The sequence below is a fragment of the Saccostrea echinata genome, unplaced genomic scaffold, assembly GCF_033153115.1.
Source record: "Saccostrea echinata isolate AGI-Se365-2 ecotype Australia unplaced genomic scaffold, CSIRO_AGI_Sech_v1 ptg000029l, whole genome shotgun sequence".
NCBI classification, from domain to species: Eukaryota; Metazoa; Mollusca; class Bivalvia; order Ostreida; family Ostreidae; genus Saccostrea; species Saccostrea echinata.
This window is the reverse complement of record NW_026889778.1, coordinates 37,713,557-37,736,933: the sequence shown is the minus strand read 5'-3', so window position 1 is coordinate 37,736,933 and position 23,377 is coordinate 37,713,557. Positions and strand designations below refer to the sequence as shown.

At 32.0% G+C, this 23,377-nt stretch overlaps 1 protein-coding gene across 1 annotated transcript; it reads right to left on the bottom strand.

Moving 5' to 3' along the window:
- Window positions 1-14,142: 14,142 nt before the first annotated feature.
- On the bottom strand, window positions 14,143-23,290 carry LOC133195895 (uncharacterized). The gene is made up of 10 exons (XM_061331872.1): window positions 23,003-23,290; window positions 20,000-20,219; window positions 19,274-19,575; window positions 18,837-18,977; window positions 17,794-17,991; window positions 17,011-17,126; window positions 16,467-16,918; window positions 15,552-16,260; window positions 14,979-15,273; window positions 14,143-14,734 (listed from the first exon to the last, which is right to left on the bottom strand). The coding sequence occupies exons 1-10, from the start codon at window positions 23,186-23,188 to the stop codon at window positions 14,330-14,332; spliced, it is 3,024 nt and encodes a 1,007-aa protein (XP_061187856.1). The 5' UTR covers window positions 23,189-23,290; the 3' UTR covers window positions 14,143-14,329.
- Window positions 23,291-23,377: the final 87 nt, after the last annotated feature.

Below are 23,377 nucleotides of genomic sequence, written 5' to 3'. Positions count from 1 at the left end.
AGTTATGAGTGCATCGGATCATGATTTTATATGATAATTCAAAGTATAGCTTGTGGAATTGTTTTCAGGTAGTATCTTTTAAACATTTCACGAATCACAGATCGTGTGGTATGTAAGATGCCTCACTATATTAGGTAATTCTCTAGAGACAGCTTCTCTTCTGATTGCTCTTTTATCAGCTTCGAAAGATACAGAAAAATTCGCACACTTTTAAAATCCCAAATTATAATGACGTTCTCTGGATGATGTGTGTGAATGTAACTTGCATTGCTTTTGTCATACAATTCCCAATTTATCTGATTCAAGAAGGGACATGTACAAGTAAAAAAAAACATTAATGTTAGTCGGTGCAATTGGAAATCGAATATGATGGGAATCTTTTAATCTCATTGTTTATGCTTTCATATTCGTTGCTGCATTGCCTTGTATAATACTGGTAGTTATATTTCAAGTGAAAATCCGAAAAGATCTTTTTTTAAGAAAACTAAATGAAAAAGACAGATGAAATGCAAGGTTGAAACACTCCATCCTGTGAAGTAAAAATAGATCATGATACAAAAAAAAAAAAAAAAAAAAAAAAAAAAAAAACATGAAAAGAGTGTTCAAAAGGAAAGAGCAAATCAAGCAGAGTCAAAAGAATCAGGAGCAAATCTACAGGCAGAAAAAAAAGACGAATAACATTTGCTATAGTAACTGTTTTCCTGGTTACAGTTTTGTCACAATCACCTTGATTCAGACTATCAAAGCCACCAAAAGATATTTCTTTCCTCCATAAAAAAACCCCGTCACGCTAGCTCAGTCGGTAAAGCGCTCGCTTCGTGATCGAAAGGTCGTGTGTTCGAATCACGGCCGCGACTGAAATACGTCGATAAAAAAGGTCGATAAAAAATAGGTAGCAACTGTTCCTTCGCTAGGCGCTCGGTACTTTGAAGTGAAAGTTGCAAAAAAAAAAAGTTGCGGGTCCTTCTAATGAGACCTTAAAAACCGAGGCCCCGTGTCATTGTGGGCGTTGGCACGATAAAGAACCCTCACTGCTCAATGGCTCTGAGTGCCGAGTAAAGGTCTAAATTTGAAGCCCTTCACCGGTATGTGGTGACGTATCTATATGAGTGAAAAAATCTCGAACGGGACGTAAAACAACATACAATCAATCAACCACCATAATAAAATCAGAAATGGAAGACATGTTTGAAAAATATCTGCCAGATATCGTAGTCATTAATGTTAATAAATAAAAGCAAAAATACAAGTGAATGACATTAAATAGTATACAGCAGTTCATTGTTATAAATGATATTTCTGATTAGTACGGACACTAAATTTTTTCAAAACGTATATTGCATAAATTAGCAAACAATAAACATGTCATGATTCATTAATCATGAAACTCATCATATATATGACATTCAAATTAGAATATTTAACTGTTATAGAATAAGACCAATTGATATGAGTTAATTACACCGAGTGTGCCAAATCAGATTATTGGACAGATTTTGTCCAGAATAACGAGCTTCTATTTTAATATCCTTTATGGAAAATCATATGAAGGGAAATCTTTGATTTGAATCTCAGCCCTTTACAAGATAAGTAAGCCAGAAAAAATTGATCTAATATCTTTGTTTCCCTATTAGTAGGAATTTTTGAATCAATATTCAACCTATCCAACTAAATATAAATAACCGAATTCCTACAAAGACAAAATACACCGAAGACGCTTCTTCGCATACCATCAGAGAACAAGAAATCTAAGGTAAGTCTCCCTAAATTTGACCCTATATACCTTTTATACTGTAAAAAAAAGTGAAGCTGAATTAGTATATTATTTATATGTAGTATATTATTTATATGTATTGAACTGTTCGGTTCAACAAGATGCATTCAACATTCTTTCTTTTTTATTTTTTCTTTACTGTAAAATAAAAAGAATTTTTCATCTATTTTCGAGTCAGTGACTTACCTTTAAACGAGCTTTTAAGGAGACCTGGTGGGTCTGTCTTCACAATTGTAATGATACCTAAGCAAATATTCAGAAAAGCTCAGAAGAATCTCTTTTAATTGCTAATTCAAAAGATAGATTGTTAGATTAGTTTTTGAGTTGCATTTATTAAACATTCCACATCTAACCGACGTTCAGGAAGATGACTTTACAATGAAAGAAGAGAAAAACGCGGTAAAATGTGGAAGATATGATTTCATTTCCAAAAAAATGTGGTTGAAAATGTTATTGTAAAAAAAAGTACATATTTCGATTATTCGAATTCAAAATCAATTATTTAAACACACATTCATTTACACACTTTATAAAACCATTCCTCACGATAATTCTTCTTTAATAAAAACTGTAACTCGGAAATTTTCTCATCATTTGGATGGTCATTTTCAAATTAAAGTACTTGTGAAATCTGATTCTACACACAAGTACTTTGAAGTGCTAGAGCTCCAAATTAACAATATAAATATAGTGTTTGAAGACCAAGCCTTCAAAGGATCTGTTGGAATTCCCATGGTCCCTATTTGTGCTCTTTCATTATAACTATTTTTTGTAGATAACAGAATTCGTATAATTATGGTTTCTAAATCTATAGAAAAAAAGCAGGCAGATCAATGCATTGCCTATTCAAAAAACATTCTGTATCACCCAGGAGATGCATGTACTCATTTGAAAGATACTGGGCAATCAAGGAATTACAAACAGTGAAGAGCAGGGAAGAATTAAGGAATACATAAACATACACACACACCTATATCTATATCTATATATATATATATATATATATATATATATATATATATATATATATATATATATATATATATATATATATATATATATATATATTAGGGATGTCAATTTTCTCAACAATTCATATTCGAATATTCAATGAAAGTATTCGAATATATTCGAATATTCGATAAAATAAATAAAATTTGTTTTATTTTAAATATGCATCATCCTTCTCTCATGAAAGGTTTAGCGTAGGTATACTTATATTAGAAGTAAAATTATATGAAGACTTTTGTAGGTGTACAATAAGGAATTCCTTTTGATACTTGTCAATGTTTGAAATAAATAATTGATTTAAATGTAGAAAAGAATAATTTTAACAAATGAAACATGTGTATTTATAGTAACTCCAACTGAGGAACCAGTCATCTTACAAAAGGCAAGATAATCGTAACGGTATACTGTTCAGATTTCAATACGTGTAATAAATTACAATTATCTGCCTAATAAGAGATATGATTATAATCTTTGATACACTGTTTTTAAAATATATACAAATATTTCCATAGACAATTTTCTTAGGTAATTAACTAATTTCCCGATAATGAATATAAAATTTAGGATTATGTGCAACCCGAGATAATCAAGTAATTTACACATTTATTCTGAAATTGAGCCCTTTACAATATTAATTACAGACTAATTCGATCGGACATTCATTCTTTTAGACATTCTAAGAAGGTTTTCATTTTGTTGTACTCGATTCTAGATACGATTTAGATATTTAAGTAATAAAAACTATGAAAGTACGTTTTGTATTATACATAAAGCATTATTGTACAATTCTTTAACACCTTACTCAAAACAAAATAAATGGTATTAAGTATATCTATAAGATAAGAAAGTAGTGAAAGAAATCAGGCGATCGAAAATGATCGCTAGTAAATTATACAGGGATAATTCCAGCACTGCCTAATAAAAATTCATTAACCACAGTACTTCTTTTTATGAAATCTGAAAAACATCGAATATTCGAATCTGAAATTCATATTCGAATATCAACTCATCGAATGAATATTCGAACGTTCGAATATTCGTTGCCATCCCTAATATATATATATATATATATATATATATATATATATATATATATATATATATATATATATATATATATATATATATATATATATATATATATATATATATATATATATATATATATATATATATATATATATATATATATATATATATATATATATATATATATATATATATATATATATATAACTAATGTCCAAATAACTGTATCTCACTTCTATTCTCAATGACCGTGTAGTGTAGGGCAGCGCTGTGAGAATTTCATCGGCATCGAAAGCAAGTTTTATGACTTGCCTAGATAGCCGAGCGGTCTAATGCTCTGTTCCTGTACTGCTAGGAGACAGATTCCATAGGTCGAGAGTTCAACCCCGGGCTGGGGCGGAAGTGGGTATCCTTATAAAAGTGAATTTCTTTGTGCTTCATATATATATATATATATATATATATATATATATATATATATATATATATATATATATATATATATATATATATATATATATATATATATATATATATATATAAGGGATGTCAACGATTACCCGGTTAACCGAACGTCCAGGTATCGAATACTAAAATCGCTACTCGGTTACTCGGATGCATATTATTTTTTTCATATTTCAAAGAACAAAGTATATATTTTTTTAAATCAAAAACTTATAAAAATGAATTGTCCATGTTCCCTAGTAATTAGCGTCACCCAAACCTGTTAATACCCGTTATTGTCTGTGGCCGTGCACTTGTTTGTACAGTAATTATCACCTGGTACACAGCTGTTATCACCTCTTCTGATCCGTTATTTTTTGGATGGCTTTAATGATTAGTAGTTAATGAACATTGTTTAATTAGGGTTTATTATCCTAAAATAATTTAGTTCAGTCGCATAGGGTAGCGAATTCGGACATACAAAGAAATACCGCCACCACTTCAAAAGTGAAAAAAAAATAGAAAAGAACTTAAGATTTAAAAGATGTTTAGAATTAGCTGTGCAAAGTAAACATAGCGTATATGGGGAAAACAGCCAATATACAACTATTAATTAAATGATATACTGTACGTCTAGCGATCTCGACACCGTCTCTTTTTCCTTTATCTTTTGTGTTTATTTGATAAGAAATTTAGTGAAAAAAAATCATTTTCGTTTTGCTCGATGTTTGTGTACAGGCATAGAAAACGTTAAAAAAAACATCGATGGGGTGAAACAGGGCATAACTGGTCTCAATGAAATGAACACATTTGTATTTTACAATTTTACCGAGTACCCGGGTACTCGATCGGAAAATCGTCCGAGTAACCGATTATCAAATATTGACCGATTTGACATCCCTAATATATATATATATATATATATATATATATATATATATATATATATATATATATATATATATATATATATATATATATATATATATATATATATATAATTCTGGTTATAACGTAATATTTCCTTGGATTAAAAAAAAATTTCATATAAATTGGGTTGTCTACGTCACTATCAATTGCATCAAAAACGTATCGGTCCGCCTGACTTAACATTTGAATTTTTTCAATTTGAAGTCAATTTTTAAGGGCAATCGATGTAGATTGCATATTTTCCAAGCACATTAATCAGTACTTGCTCCGTCTGTTTAAAAGATATTATTAGGGAAAATTTTAGATAATACTAAGGGATACACTGTATATCAGATAATTGTTCGTTCGAGATTTGCAGAAATGTTTGTAGATAACTTTGAACATGTAAAAACTGCAAAAATTCCTATTCCAGATAAAATTGCCAGAGTATGAAAATATCAGAAACAATACTAAAACAAATATTTTTCATCAAATTTGTGAGGCATGCTTTCAATTATGTGAAATCAATCATTCCAAGAATTTTCTTTTTTTCCAGGTATCTCCATTACTCGAAATAATTATTTAGTATGAAAAATCAGCTATCACAGGATTACAATGTAGAAGGGAGAATAGAAAGAGCCCCACTGGGAGTCATCACTTATATTCTCAACATCATTGGAATAGTTGGCAATGGTGTAGTTATACATTTCTTTCGAACACGTGCTGCTCCCGTCTCAAATTACAGGATCTTCGTCCTTTTTCTTTCTGTAGTCGATCTCTCTCTATGTATTTCTCACATTCCAAAAGAAATGAGCAGAATGATATCTGTCTACAATCAACTGAGCGAGAGGAGCGATGTGATATGCAAGATGTCTCACTATCTTGGTAATTCTGTAGGGAAAGCTTCTCTTCAGATCGCACTTTTCATCAGTTTCGAAAGATACAGAAAAATTTGCACACCTTTCAAATCACAGATGACAATGATCTGCTCGAAGATTATTTGTGTGAGTTTTATTTGTATTGGTTTTGTCATACAAATCCCAGTTTATTTGATGAATGGAGAAAGACATGTACAAGTAGAAAACATTAATGCTACTCGGTGCAATATAAAAAACGAATATGATGGAAACTTTTTAACTTTCCTATATTATGCTTTCGTATTGGTGGGTGCATTCACTTGTATTATACTGATAGTTATATTTCAAGTGAAAATACGAAACGCTCTTGTTAAGAAAGCCAAAACAAAAAGGCAGATGAAAATCAAGATCGAAGAACTCAATTCTGGAAAAGCCCAAATAACATGCGGCTCTAGAACACTGGATGGGAAGAGTATTCAAAAAGAGACAGATAAGGCAGATAATCAAACCGAGTCAGCGACAGATCCCGAGGCAGAAAAGAATAGACGAATAGCGATAGCATTTGCTTTTGTAACTGTCTTCTTGGTAACCAGCTTCGTAACAATCACTTTGGTTCAGACTATCCTAGCCATCAAAAGATATTTCTATCCACGACCAAAAATTTCGAAAATGGAAGATATCTTTGAAGAATACCTGCCAGATATTGTAGTCGTTAATGGGATTTTGAATCCATTTGTTTACTTTTTTACTGATACACAGTTCAAAGCAGAAGTAATGAAACTTTGCGGAAGGAAAGCATAGTGGTCAATATTTCCTTCTTTTTTTTTTTTTTTTTGATATATTTTTCATTTTTATATAGGCTGAAACTTTAATAAGTGGACTAGCTTGCATGTGCATAGAAAAAGATGTTTTCTCAAGGACGTAATTTTTCACAAAATAATAGTTTCTCTGTTATGTATTAAAAATGCTTATTATGAGGATTGAAATCTTTATACACAATCGTTGTTTTCATACTTCTGCACTAGATCTTTTAATTTTTAATGTACGATGTCTGATATTAATGTATTTGCATGAATCAGTGTTTTGTCATTATTGGCTGTATATTGGCTGCCTTTGTATTATTCCGGATTACTTTAATCCAGTATCTGGAAAATAGTGGAAATGCGAAACACGAGGAACTGAAAAGACACTGTGAAATATGCTGTTCTTGTTCAACTAGAATAGATGGATTTCCAGATTGTGAAAGTGCAAGGATGTGTCAATCAAAGTCGCGTCTCTAAATTCATATTTTCATTAATTTCCAGATAAAAATTTCTGAGCACGCTGTTATTATATTTCCGTGTGAAATGCTGTAGCAACATATAAATCATAATATTATACAATAAATTTGAGAAAATATTAACTTCCAATCTATGTCCAGGTCCCTTTAGATACATAAATGGCTGCCACGATCCTATCTAGAACCTGCGAAACGATCGGAGAAGTGGTACAAAACCAGTCTATGTCAATCTCCTGTTTTAATTGAACATATTTTTGGCCCCATGTAAACAAGATTTCAAACTTTCCAAAATGGGTTCAGAGATTCCCCAGAGCAAGCAATTGTGCATTACAGCTTATGTAATACAACATAAATTCATCTGTGTCTAGATTATTAATTTAAGAAAAGACACCGGTGTCATTATTGCACAGATATTGAAGTTGCCACATGTATTATAGGATTGACTATATAAATTATTTTGTTCATTGAGAAATGAATCTAGAAAACGAATCGCACACTTTATGAAAGCCGAAGGCTTTCATACAAAAGTGTGCGATTCGTTTTTAAGATTTATTTCTCGATGAACAAAATAATTTATATAGTCAATGCTTATAATTCAATTTCAGTGAAAAACAGGTTACTTTTCATGTACATACTCATCATTAAGCTAACTCAAAAATTGAGCACGAAATTTACATGCCGACAGCTGCGTAGAAATATATCGACTGGAAATTTACACGATACTCGGGAGCAGATCTAAAAGCCTGTAGTACAAAAGGCGGGTATAATTTTCTTCTAAAAGTTATAAAAATAAAGAATTTCCCGTTATGTTATATTGTCTGTATAATAATTTACTAGTTATCGATTACGTAACTTATGAAAATCTGCACGTGCAATTTTAAAAGCAATTACAACATAAAGCCATAAAGCAGGCAGAAACGTGCTTTGTTGTCAGTAATCAAACGGTCAACGGTGACAAGTCCAGTGGAGTGCAATGGAACATTAAAAAGATATATCTTCAGGTTAAAATCTATAGCTAGAAATAAACTTGCTTGTCGATACGCCTTAATACACGTAAAACTGATTGAGAGTTAACATGGTTAATACCATGTATAGAGTTGATGTGCAGACGAAATGAGAATGTGAGAATAACACTCACATCAGGAAAACTTAGCCTAAGGTCATTCTTATTTTAAAATTAATTTTTTATAACCTATATAATATTTTTTCTAGTTTGGTTTTAATTTGTACTAAATTCAATGTAAATTGTTACTTGTTACAAATAATAAATGCAGAACACGTGCTTCTTTAAAGAGTTACATCCCCTGCCATCCCCGGCATTGCCCACTGACAACATTTACCTCGCTTAATAATTTATTTGAATAATTTTCTTTTCTCTACTCAACAAGAATTTTTATTGTATAATTCTAAAATAGAAACACATGATTAAAATATTTCCTTTAAAGCATACGAAGAGAAACAAAAGATTCACAGAAGCTGAATTTAAATCATGAAAAGAACATAATCATTCATTTGAGAGAATATTAGTTTATAACACAGTCGCGTTCCTATTCTTATTGGAAAGACAAACACTGACAATCATCGTATCAAAACGTACAATGAAAAGTAGTTCGGTTATTGAAGTTGACATTACATTCATCGGAAGATGAACAGAAAAAAATTTTCCGTAGAAATGCATTAGGTCAAAGTGATGAAAGTAAGGAAAATTGAATTAAAAACTATTAAATGTTAAGGGAGGTAAGGTTTCAGTGAGTTTTTTTATAATCTTATAGTTGTAGCGTCCGTCAGTAATTCTAAAGTTCTATTGTATGTGCATGTTTAGCAACTCTAGAACGACTTCATCTATTCTTAGCAAAGTATTCTTTAGTAGATTAGTTTCAAAGTTTGGGATAGGCTTGGAAAAGACTTTAATGGACTGAACTTATAAAAAAGAAACATAAATGGAAAATCATCTCAAATACCACGATAAGTTATATAACTATGCAATCATCCCCATGTATAATAGATTGAAGTTAAAATCATCAGAAAAGGATATGTAAGATTACGAAATATTTATGATTTTTTTTTTCAATAATGGATGTACCTGTTAAATACAAAAAGAAAAGAAAATGAACAAAAAGAAATAAACAACACAAAAATAAACGAAAACAAAAACGTGAGGTAAATTAACTTGAATACACAAACATTAGGATGTTGCAATATGATATGTATGTTAAGTGTTTTTCAAATGACCCGTAATATCGATAATATAAATTCAGTACTATTATTTTTATAAATAATAGGTAAACATCTCTTTTTCGTTTTCTCTTTTTTTTTTGGGGGGGGGGGGTACTTTTCTTTTCAATTCTTTTCGTTTCTTTTCTTTTCGTAGTTACCGTCACAGTAGCTCAGTCAGTAGAGCGCTTGCTCCATGATTGGAAGGTTGTGTGTTCGAATCACGGCTGCGACTGACCTAAGTCGATAAAAAATAGGTAGCAACTGTTCTTTCACTAAGCGCTCAGCACTTTGAAGTGAAAGTTCCGGATCCTTCTGATGAGACCTTAAAAATTGAGACCCCGTGTAACGGTAGGCGTTGGAACGATAAAGAACCCTCACTGCTTTATGGCCTTGAGTGTCGAGTAAAGGTCTAAATTAGAAGCCCTTCACCGGTATATGGTAACGTCTCTATATGAGTGAAAAATTATCGAACTGGACGTAAAACAACATACAATCAATCAATCTTTTTATAGTCTACAGTTACAAAGATCATGGTTACCAGGTCTATTGTGGGTGCACGGGAGTGCATTTCAGGAACTTGATAATTACACGAAACTCGAGACCAGAGTCCGTGGACAGTTTTTTCCCTAATTCTTCCCCCAAAAGTAGAATTTCATTATCCAATATAAAGCTGTGATCATGAGAATCTTGTACTTAAATACTATCGTCATGTTCTAGGATATAACACTGTATGATACATGTACACATTGGGACATATATGTCCTGTCTAATTTTAAGCAAAACATTTCGTTTCATGTTGATTTTATTTTTAGCTTTGCTAAGTTGTAAGTTCACATGACATTTTCTGATCAGATTTTGTCCAGCTTCCGTCTTTCTGTCTGTCCAGCTGGACGTTTTACACATTTTTGACTTCTTCTCTAGGATACAAGGCCCAATTTCAACTAATCATGTTGCAAATCATCCTTGGCTGACAGAAATTTAAAACTTTCAAATTAATGTCCATGGCCTGTTCCAAAGGGAGATAATAAAGAAATATACACAAAATAGAGAGGGATCATTAAAAACTCTCAAAAACCACACAGCGAAGAAAAAACTTAACTTAGTGAAAATATCCTGAAAAAGTTTGATGATTATCGCCCCTTGGATAGAGTGGAGCCTCAATAGGGGATTGTAATAGTAAAAATAAATCTTTAATTTTTTCCGATAAGCCATGGTTAGAAAAGATGAAACATGCATATGAAAGCGTCCTGACAGAGTGTTAGTTCTCAGTTTATTTGAATAAGTTCCCTTTGATGCATGGGGCCACAGTAGGTGGACAAAGTTTTACATTGCAATAAATAGGAGAAAAAAAATTTAAAAATCCTCTTCTCAAGAAGCCCCGAGGCAGGAAAAATGAGACACATAAAATATTTCGAATATTGTGTATTTTTTTTTTATTTGTCAAAATAATGGCCGCAAGCATATGATGGGGCCACAATAGGGGATCAAAGTTTTACATTGGAATAAAAAGGGGAAAAAATCCTTTAATTTTTTTCAAAAATCACTTTGCCTCAAATGAGAGCGTTAGTCTATAATTGTTAAAGTAATCCCATCTCTATGTGACATCATACAAGTAGTTTTTTTTAAATAAATATCTTATTAATTAAGAAATATATTTACAGAAGCAATAAAAAATGGCTTAGGAAAAGAATTTAAATCAAATCTTCTATAGAATTTGTGTAAAAGGCAATAGGTTTTTCTATTCATTCATATATTTTCTTCATTATACATCTATTGTAAAATGGTTTTTTTTCTAATATCAACAACTTATACTTACCTATTAAGCTACTTATATTTTGAACTTTCCCTATTAACATTCAGTCATTTGAACAAGATAATGAACCAGTTTTAGCACGATTTTGTTTTTAACCTTATGTGACATCACTAGCGATTTTCCATTATCCGATGTAAAACTTTAATATTGGACTTTATCGGAAAAAAGTTTTTTTCTTAGAACAGCAAAGTCCTGATTATGAGAAGTGATATTAAAATACAAGCATCCTCATATAGTGTAAGACTCAACTTTGTTCAAATCATGAAAATAAGGTGGGGCCATAATAAGGGATCAAAGTTTTACAGGTAATGAATGAGAGAAAAAAATCTTTAAAAATCTTCTCAAGAACAACAGAGCCATGAATGTAATATAATATAATATTCAAGCATCCTTAGATAGTAAATATTCAGTTTGCACAAAATTGCAATATAGAAAACAAAACTGATGGGAAATATTTAACTTTCCTGTTTTATGCTTTTATATTTGTTCATGCATTCATGAATATCATACTGGTAGTATTTCAAACGAACATGTGAAATGTTCTTGTTAAGAAAGCCAAAACAAAAGGCAAATTTAACACAAGACTGAAACTCTAAATTTCCGGAAGATACAAATAGGTTGCGGCACTAGAACACCAAATGAAAAGAAAGTTCAAAAAGAAAAGGCTAATCAAACCGAGTCAGCATCAACAAGCCTAGAGGCAGAAAGGAATATACCGATAGCAATAACATTTGCTTTTGTAACCGTTTTCTTGGTTGCTTGTTTCGTTACAATCACCTTGTGTCAGACTATCCAAGCCATCAAAAGATATTTCTATCCACGGCAAAAAATTTACAAAATGGAAGATATCTTTGAAGAATATCTGCCAGATATTGTAGTTATTAATGGGATTTGAATCCATTCGTTTACTTTCATACCGATGTACAGTACAAGATAGAAGTAATGAAATTATGCAGAAGAATATAGTTATAGAGTTCAATAATTTCCCATTTTCGAAACTATACTGAAACTGGAATTAAGTAAAAAAAAATACTATACAAATTGGACAAATTCATTCATTTCTTATCAAATGATCATTATGTTCAGAGACAGGGATAATGCATCATACATAACTGTATCAAAAGATAGCTGAAAATCATCAAATGTAAGTACTTGTTCTGTTTTTGTTTTGTTTTTTTAATTCTTGTTTGAAGTAAACTGAGTCATTCTCCTGATGTGAATAAAGAACTGATTTGCAATAATTAAAAATTAATTTAAAAAGAAAATTAAACCATACATGTAACTATAATATGTACATATAAGTGTTGCTATGTGTTTTAACCAACGTCTATATGTGCATTTTCTTCTTAAAATTCGTATAAATTAAAAGAAAGACACATTTGAGTGTTTCTTTTTTTTTTCCGGGTAAATGACCTCTGTACAATATTATTTAAAACTCATTACTCCTTTTGTAAATAGGAAATTATTATTTTCATCAACTAGAATTATAAAAAAAAAAAAAAAATGCAGGAAAAAAGTATACTTCGTTCTTTTACGAGATACTGCTGCAAAAAAACTTTCGCTTTTGAAAGCAGTAATTTTGGAAAAGTGAGTTCTTATTTTTAAGAAAAGAAAATTTCGTCAACTATAGATTATCACATATAAAGCCACCATAGACGAAAATCTTACAGCAGGGCTAAAAAGATACTGAAATTCGATTCTGAGTTTCTACTGATAACGTCTCATCATATGATTGATATGCGCTTTTTCTGAAATTTATAAACTCACAAGAAGCCTGTGGGCCAAAATGTTCACTTTAGTAAAATGGGACCTGCTGTTCAGAATATTTTTTTGAAAGATGACTATGCATAACATTGATACCCTATGGTGGCTCATCCTATTCCCAGGAGCAATGACTTGATCAATTTAAATCTAAGCATCATTGGTATGGTCGTATATCAAATATAACTATTTTAAGCCTTCCTTTTCTTTGGATCTTTTACAAATTTTCTCTATTTATCCTTATCTAAAACTTTGCCCCCTGTTAGTGCCCCCATAATCATAACAGGGTAATGTCTTGACCAAAATTAAATCTACAATACATGGGTACGGTTGTGAATCAATATTACTTATTATTGTTAACCATTCTGTTCTTCAAAAAAAATCAAAGAATATATATCTTTCACAAAATATATCTTTTAACAAACTAAACCAAAAAACAGATATTATGATTTAAACAAACTTAAATCATCTCTATATGGCCAATGGAGATCTTTGCTTGAAAATATAAAAAATTGATCCGAAATCAAACTCAAAATCCCATAATACAAAATTGAGAGCAGGGCTAATCAAGGACCTTGGCAACATCAAAGGTGGAATCAGTTGCCATGGAGCAGAAAGCATCCTCTGTCTCCTTTTGTCTTGATCAGGTAAATCCGTAGACTATCTGTATGAAAACAATGACCTACACTTTGTAGGAAAATTCAGTCAGCATAAGACAAACATAAGACCAAGGACAAGACGTATTTGCAAATAAAGTTTTCTTACGGTCATATCATTTACTATGTTGGATTAAATGAGATTTTTGATATTTTATTTTCCTTTCTCTGATTGAAAAAGGGGTCGTATGCAGAACATGCTATTGCGTATCTAATCGAATTAGATTACACTTACAATTTATGTGTACATGTAGTATTTGTCCTTAGCTTAAATATTTGCAATTGATGTTTTTTATGGTCTTCAAGATATTTAAGCGTTCAAATGCCCAGTTAACACAGTCAAAACTCTTTAATACAGGGTAATTTTAACAAAATTGCTGCATAAATCAACATTTAGATGTTGGATAAACTTTATTGTGCACATAAACATTATTTTACAACAAAATTTCAAACTCAGAGGCCATGAATGTTTACCACTACATGGTTTTATTCTCAATTTTACAATCAACAGATTGATGAAGAGAATGTCATGCGAACCAAAAACAAAAAAGCATTTGATGCATTAAGGTAAAAAAAAAGTTAGTGTTTCAGAAAATTAGCGAAATGATTCAAAACTTCATCCACTTCTGGACGATTTTTTGGATCATAATCCCAGCAACGCTTAATCAAAGCCATCCAGTCGGCCGGAGGTTTGTGCTCAATTGTCATTGAGGGTCGAAGTCCGCCCTTTACAGCGCTTTCTAAAGTTCCAAATAACTGCGACTGGATGTGCTCCGCGGCATCAATTCCATACCACATCTCCCAGAGAATAATGGCCAAACTAAATATATCTGCCTTCCGGTTGTGAATTTCCGTTTGGAGCAGAACTTCCGGAGCCATATAAGCAGGAGATCCGACTATGCTTCCCCCTATCTCTCTTTGTGGTTTAGTCAACCCAACATCTGTGAGTTTAATAACATCTTTGCCATCTGATCCCTTTGCAAGCTGCAAAATTTCATCGAATTTCAGTTTCTTTGCAAACATTTTTATTGTTTTAGACATATCCTTCGATTCGTTTTTTTTTAATATCTAATAATATACATATAAAAGAATACTTCTTTAATTTTATTCCTTTAAATGAAATTCCTTTAAATGAACAACTTCAGAAATAATTAAAACCTGATAGACGGTATTTTCGGTCTCTAATATTGAATTCCTGAATACCCTATCACAAAATATAAATACTCACCAATATATTTTCCAGTTTTAGATCTCTATGAACCAGATCTTTATTATGTAAGTATCGCAAACCCTCACAGATTTCTATCACCATTCTAGCCATCTCTTCCATTTGTTCCACCTGAACGGAGTAGATTTTTCCGACTTTGGCCGGATTGTCATAGTCGTCATTAATGATTTTGTCTTTTAGAGTACCTGAGCAAAATTCCAATATCATGATCCAGAATAGCCGCCCTTTTCCTTTGATTTTCTCTTCGCGCAAAGTGGCGCCATAATATTTGACAATATTCTTATGATCCAACTCTCTGTAATGAAGCGTGATTCAAATATAGACAAACAGACTGTTTATTGTCATTTAAATATTCTTACGAGACAAAAAAAGACGACTCATTACCTTTTTTGTAACTTTTTTCCAAGTTTACCATTCTTTTTGATAATGTTTTCTACCTTTTTAAAAGATTCTAGATATCTTATGCGTAACTATATGAGAAAAATGAGTATGAAATGAACTATTTAAATAGTAGAATTAATATAGGGTAAAAATACACATATGAGTATGTGTTAATTTACAAATTAGAATTACCTCATCGTTCCATCCTCCAGTAGTACGTCAGATACATTGTTCTCTTGTAAATAGTCTTTTCCTATTTTTAGGGCTACTTGTATTGGTGGACGATAGCAGACAAGTTTTCCCCTATAGACATTGGCAAAAGCTCCACTTCCAAGCAGGTCTTCCGTTGGGTTGTATTCTAGGTCCCTCAGGCGATAGTCCATTTCCATTATCTTTTTAACATAGAAAACATCAAGTTGTCCTTGCAGCCTGGTGCCTCCACCAAGACATTTGGGAAAAACTTCTCTTAGATTGTATTCTGCGTTCTTGATGTCTTCTTGGATATTTTTAATCAATTCCTTATCAGCCTCGACAAAATCTGGAATCTTTTTTGCAATAGTATCTACGCCTTTTGCAAATCTTCCAACAAATTTGCTTATTTTGACCCTCAAGTCATTTCCATCAAAAATGTTTTCAATGAAAATTGAAATCAGAGACTTCATGCCCTGTAGCTGGTTTTTGGCAGAGTATCCTCTGCAATGATCTTTAACCCGTTTGTTGCTGGTTGACAGACCCCCTGCACTGCTCACCAAGGCCCCCAGACTGTTCAATTTGTCACCACCACCACCACCGCCAGATTTGGTGTCCTTAGCTCGTGCCCAAATTTGTCGTACTGGAGCTTGCTTTTTCATAGATTTGTGTAGATCTTTAATCACTCTCACGTCACCATCCAGAAGTGCACCTGAGAATTATAATTCTAAAATCAAAACTTTTCATTCATTTTGATATCTGATACTTTACGACAACATATCAAATATTAAAGTTGCCAATTACAAATTAATATTGTTTGCATTTTTGGATATTATTTAATCAAGTTAGTCCATTCTTATTTGGTATACAGGTCTCTAAAAAGACTATGTCACAATTTTATCTAATCGTTTGACCTACTTTCTATTTCTTTAAGCTGGTTCTCATACACTTGACACTCTTTGGTGAACTTGTCCAATATCCTTGCTTTAATGCCTAACTCGCAATTATTTTCAGCTTCCCATTTGTCCACCTCCTGGGCTATTATATTGCCAATAATTTCATTGGCATCTTGTGCTACAGCTTTCCAGTCTCTTGATGGTTTGGCGCATTGTTTCTCTTGAATATCAAACACCTTTTCAGTAAAACTTCTGCTTCGCAGAGAGGAGGCTAAATCTTCATATAGATGGTCCTCTTCGTACCTGATGTCAGTTTTCAAGTTTTTTATGGTTGCTTTAGCGTTTTGCTCCAGGACCCTCATTCGCCTTTGGATATCCTCGATTTCATTTTGCTGTCTCTCTCTACCTGTTAGCGCCATTGTTCGAGCTACTTTAAGAGAGACTAGAGTTCTTTTCAATATCTGTGACTGAAATCTGACAAAGAATTATATTTATAATACCAATATACTTGAAATTAATGCTACTAGTCCTTTCAAGGTTTAGTTCAAGGAAAGACTTCTGTGTACCTGTAGTGACTGTTCAGTTTGTTTCTAAGACTTGCAGGAAACAATTTCTGTATACCTTGCACCAAAACCTCCTGATGATCCGCACTTCTTGACTTCAGCTTTACCATTTGAGAAGCCTACAGTTGAACAATATGTATTTTTAGTCTTAAGAGACATGGACACAGTTTTCGATAGTTTGAAATTTACTTCTTTTTTGTTAAAAAAAGATATTTCGCATTTTTTGTCAAGTGGAATACGAAATAGAAATATTTTTACACACAATCTTCAAATTTACATAAAAATACACTCAAAAAAGCGATTGCAAACATGCAGCTTTGTTTTAGAATGCCGGTTTTCATCAGCAAAGGAAACCATATGCAGGTCAGTTAAAGAATTGTTACTGTTCATTTTGATATCTGAATTAAAAATATTAATTACTCTGATAACTGCTCATACACGTTTGCTTTCTTCACTGAAGCAGACATTTTTGGCGATAGTTTCGTCACGTGACAATTTGGTTAATCAGGGTTCGTACTTTAAAATATTTTTGTGTCAGCTTTTGAAATTTTGGGGGATTTTGTAATGTGTTATGCATATCAAATACTTTCAAATTATTCATACAAATATCCTTGTATTTTTTTATCAAAAGTTTTCAAAATCGTTTTATATTTTCTTAATTCATGACTGATAAGTTTAAACAGGCCTATCATGGTTTATTAGCTTGAACACGACATGTATTTTGAAAAATGTCAAAATAATATAATTATGAATTGATTAATTTTGGTTCGCGTTTTAGTCACTTACTTCATTGACTGACATGAAGAACACATTGCTGTCTTTTAGACCAGGGTAGCACTGCTTGAGTTTGTAGGTAGTGGTGTTTTTAACTTCTTGCAGATCTCTGGGGTCCACACAGTCTATTTTATTACCGATAAAGATGGTAGCAGAGGGGTCATGATCCTCACCAGCAGAATTCACAACAAACCGGAGGAAGTCTCTCAGCTGCAGAAATGGTCCAGATTTATATTCAAGATACTCTTTGATGTCTTTGGAAAAAGACTGGTTAGTAATTGTTTCATAGTTCAAACTTCCGAATTTTTGTAAGTTCAAATTGTGAAAAGGACAAGTAATGGTAACGGCCGAGTTTTGGCCAATTATTTGATAGGAACGCAGTTAAAATTATGATAGTTTGCATTTAAGATCTTGAACTCATGCTTATTTTATAACCGATATTTATTTTGATTCAAAGCATACATGGAGGCCACAAAAGGGTGACAAAGTGGAACATTTACCGAATTTTCTAAATTCTATCAGAATTTCGTCAAATCTGGGATACTTTTTACCTCTGAAAACATAAAGCTATAAAGTATCTATGTTTTCTCAAACAGAATGTGCTTTAAAATTGATAACAATTGGAATAAAAATTTAAAAGGTCAGAAATTGACTAATTTTGTGACCTTCCTATTACCTCTGTGTATGCTATCACATAGAATCAATACTCACATTGTTACAAGGATGAAAAAAAATATCATGTATTTTACTATTCTAAGAGAACCAGAGACCAGAAAGGGATTTTAGTCTAATTTGTCCTTTCAATGAAAAATTAAAATATATGCAGCTTAATTTATTCATTTTCTTTTTATATACATTGATTTTTGAAGAAAGATTGTTTGTATCATCTGTCCTTGTTATTTTTTTTTAGCCAAATTATGAGAATTTAAGATGGAAATATTTTAAGGTAAATTACTTTTTTAAAAATATCATTTAGATAGTTTCGTGTAAAGCATGAAATGAAAATTGATAATATTGAATAATCAGTGAAGTAAGAACGGTAAATGGTGTCTTACTCGTCCTGCATTAACTCCCCCTGCTGCAGCGGTATTAACAAGGTATATAGTACCGAAAGATTTCGCTAGATAGCGCTCAACCTGGCCACTTTTTCGTCCATGCTCTCCAAAGCCAGGACTATCTACAATTACTACCCCTTCCTGAAAAACAAAAAGATAAAGTGTTAAGGCGCATTCCCCCTCTCTCGTAAGAAAGATAACTCAAAATTCAAAATTATCAATCACTATTTTTTGTTGTTTTTTTTTAAATAAAACTTTAGCAATCATGGTCTCAAATTGTGCTCCGTATTGTATAATACTAAATTTTCTTGAATTTATTTCAAATTTCCATCTGATAAAAATTGTTATGATTCACAGAAAATGCTACTTAAGAGAGCAGATTATCCTTGTGTACACCAGTTAAAATTGACCATTTAAAAACAAAAACATGCTCGAACCTCTAACATTCTAAATGGCATATATATTTCTATACGTTCAAAGGGACTATCGTCTTCGTCGTCTCTATATTTGATACGCTCCTTCAGTTCTTCTAATCCAGCGGGATTGTCGATCTTGATGATATCTGGAGGTCTGCGCTTTTTAGGATCTTCAGTCTTAAAAAAACACATTGCCACTTTCTCGCCATTTTTTGACTTCCGCATTTCGCATATCGTTTGTGTCGCTGCGATGGCGGCGACCGGAAGTATGTCGGTTTCCAACAGGAGGTTGATGAAACTGGATTTCCCTGCACCTGTATCACCTAAAACCCAATGACATTATTATTCATAAAAACGTCTGTCAGTAGATAAGTGTAAAGTGGAATTATCAAATTGTTAATTAATACAGTAAGTAACTGAGATATCTTTCCTAAAATAATTTGGTTATATATATTTTCAGGATTTAATTATTAATGGTAGAAATGTAGATCCCAGAGGAAAAGAATGATCTGTCAACCACTAACTTCTCTTTGAAATGTTTAAATGGTCAATCCATTGTCGACACTCAGTTTCAAAAGTGAAAGTTAAATCCCTATGTATTTCCCACCAATATAATCGAAACTCATTCTACCAAGTTTACGATTATAATCACTAAAACAAGTTGAAATCAATGGTCAAATAGACAAAATATTACACATACTCATCCTTTTTTTTTCTTTATATAATGCTGCATGTGATCAACATTACCTGCCACAAGAATCACTAACTCTCTAGAATCCAGTTCCTTTCTCCGCCCAGCAATCCTGTTCACAAGGTCAGGATAAGCAGTGTTCAAGCTTTTTTGAAACTGGGGGGTTAAACTTCCATAGTACTTCAACACATCATCGTAGAATTCCTGTAATCGCGCCCTGTTCTGTGTGTCCAGCTGAATGGCTTCTGCCAGGCCGGCGTTTGGGTCTGGTGGGGGCTACAAATAAAGAACATTGTCAATATAATAATGTTTTTATCTATGTATCGTTTTGTGATCATTCTTTATTTTTGTTTGTTTGTTTGTTTTTTTTTTTTTTTTTTGGGGGGGGGGGGGGGTTGAGAATTTGCTTTTGATTGTTTTAACATACAAATCTCCAAGATTGTTTTAACATACAAATATCCAAGAAAATGTGTAAAAGTTGTCATTTGTGTTCAACTTAAAGTTACTTATTAGGCCATCTTTAAAAAATTTTGTTTGCTCTCTCCGACTGACTAAAAACAGCCCGACTCAAAACTTTTTTTAACCTCCAGCAAACAGTTAATTTTTTTTATTCATTCCAACGTTTTCTCATCCAATTAATAACTATTTTCACTTCATATTCGCAAATGGTTTTAAATACACCCCCTCCCCTTCCTACATACCTATTTTTTAATCCTGATTCGGGAGAGGGGAAGCAAACTTTTTTATATAGATGGCATTAGGTTAACTTCTTGGGTTAATCAAAACCTTAAGATCGAAACTTTTATTTACACATTTTATACGATAAGCCTATTGCATTAGAGTGAATGAATATAGAGAATTTTTATTTTGACTTTACATCTCCTATTGAAATCTAAATATTTTATGATAAATAATAAATAAATTTTGTGCTCTATGTACAATATGCCATTCAGAATGATCAATACAAGTCCTGTATACTTCTGTGTATTTCTAGAAGTAAAACAAAATTGGAGTGTTTTTTTCGGTTATCCTATCTCTTTAAAAAAAACTTCAAGCTAACAGGAGGTTACCAAACTTAATCATCATCATATCTGACTTCGTTGTGTAACTATGCAGGTGAACGCATCAATTGATGGTTTGGTCCATTATACTTCTAACGTGAATGATTTCAAATTGATCTTAACACCATTTAAGTAATTATCAAAATTATTTAGGATTTATTGTTATATTTAACTTTTCTTGATGCATTCTGATCAAATAAAACTCAGAGACTAGGAAGTGATATATAGATTCTATTGAAAACTTAATTTATAGGGGGAAAACGACTTTTATTTCTCTCTGGTCGGTTAGTCGAAATATGGTTTGAAATATTAATGTATGCTTATTCATCCTTCGTTTATCTAATATGTTTTGTAAGATTTGCAGAGTGTGAGAATTGGTTTCAAACAAATTATACATGTATTTTATTCAAGGTTGATTGAAATTATCATTTTTAAAAGCATTTAGTTCTGAGTTGATTTTTAGATATTGATGTTAAGTGGAATACGGTAATAATAGTATTCCGATGTGGATTATTTGAGTGGAAAAGAAGATACAGATCATTTTGCTGACCTATGATTTTTATAGATTACTTGTTGAAACACAAAATATGAAATGAATTAGTTGAATTAATTATTGACAGGGGTTACATAAAATGAAAATATAAAACTCATTAATGAGTCATTTTCTTTCAGTTTAATCATAGGTAAAACCTTCAACCAGAAATAGAATTCCTGGAAAGTCCTACCAAGTGGTCTACAAAACATGTATTTAGTACAAAAAAGTAAACTGTAATGAAGATACATAATATACATGTATCGAATTCTTGATGTGATCAAGGCACACAAAGAAAACATGATGACTTAAGTTACATCTTGTCTGGGTGCTCGTGACATTTTTTTTTTAAATCTAATGCGAACTAAACATAATATTCTTACAATGTGAAACCCCCATTCAAGTACATCATTTTACACATTCAATGCTATATTTTTAAAATCATTTTCACGATTTTTAAAAGATTTTCATTTGGGGAAAAATATGCATCACGCAATATCCAAAAATCCACACCTTTTCTGTTGTTATAATTAAATTAAAGCTTCCTTTATAAAATGATGTATATCTGGTAGACAAAAATATATGAAAAATTGTGAACCTTTCATAATTTAAGATTTATTACAAATATTGAAAATAAAATTCCATGATTTAGATGGTCGCATGTCGAAGTTCTAGCAGCACTTGATTAAATGCTTGAATTTTCGATGCTCTCTCACCAAAGAAATCGAAATTTGTAAATATTGTCCTAACTTAAAACCAGAACAAGCATTCTCTTGTCCGTTCAGGCAGATATATGCAAATTGGTTCGTCCTTGTTTAAAAAAAATGACCCTTTAAATATGTTTACATTTTAGTGAAAATTAAACACCGACAATAATAGGTTCGTATTAACTTTAAATATTCATTCTTTTCGAAACGTTATCTTTGATCAGCACTATCTGTGCTTTGTTAGAAGAACAACTACGAAGAAGTATAGCGTAAAAGTCCTTACTCTAATTACGGTATATACGTATAAATCTATTTGAAAATTTGAATCTACACCCTTGTTTGAAAGGCACACACGAGTTGTATGAGGGTATTGATTACTCGTCGTTCTTTATGCAAGAACGACCCCTTTGGTATGCGCTGAAATACAGCGTGACAAATAACATTGTTCAGCAAACATTAAATATTGTGCAGGTACAAAATGGATCTCAAAGCTTTGCACTTATGTTGAAAACATTTAAAATCTAGGGTGGCGTATGAAATCTGCTGTTTATGACGGAGAAAGAGCCTGCATTGTTGTACAGAAGAGGAAATACTTCACTTGCATATAATTTTCACTTTTAGTTTGCTAGAATCCTACACTTTCCAATTTTAGAGAGTTAGAAAAAGACTTTAACTTCTAAATTAACATGACTTAACTTCTGCATTCAAATAACTATTCTAGGGATGAGAAAAAAAACTAATTTGCATTAAGTCTCTTACCGGACCTCCCCCTTTGGGACTTATGCCGGAGTCGTAAACCTCCAACAGCAGGCGGACATAGTCCTCACGATCTCTCAGTGGCCGTCCATCTGTTTCGACTTTCCACTGTTTTTTCAAAGCACGCAAAGACGCAATATCGGGTAGTTTAATAATGTCTTCCCGACAGGTTATTTCAACTTTCGACATGATGTTCTTCTCTTTTCCACCTTTTTTCCAGATAACGTTTTTGTGATAGCAGTCAACTATGAAACCGGCCTCTCTTCTGCTGTTTAATATTTAAATACTTATATATACATTGGTGGGCTAGTCCGTTGCTCAGCCGCTAAGCTCTTCCCGGTTCAAGGAAATAGTCTTCCTGCATGCACATTACCAGCG

What these genes read in the sequence shown, in the direction of transcription:
- LOC133195895 (XM_061331872.1), bottom strand. Translation starts at nt 23,188, where the DNA reads ATGTCGAAAGTTGAAATAACCTGTCGGGAAGACATTATTAAACTACCC. An exon ending in TGCCATTTAGAATGTTAGAG is followed by an intron (nt 18,978 to 19,273) that starts GTTCGAGCATGT and finishes TTTGTTTTTCAG; the next exon opens with GAAGGGGTAGTAATTGTAGA. An exon ending in CTGGAGGATGGAACGATGAG is followed by an intron (nt 15,274 to 15,551) that starts GTAATTCTAATT and finishes GCTTCATTACAG; the next exon opens with AGAGTTGGATCATAAGAATA.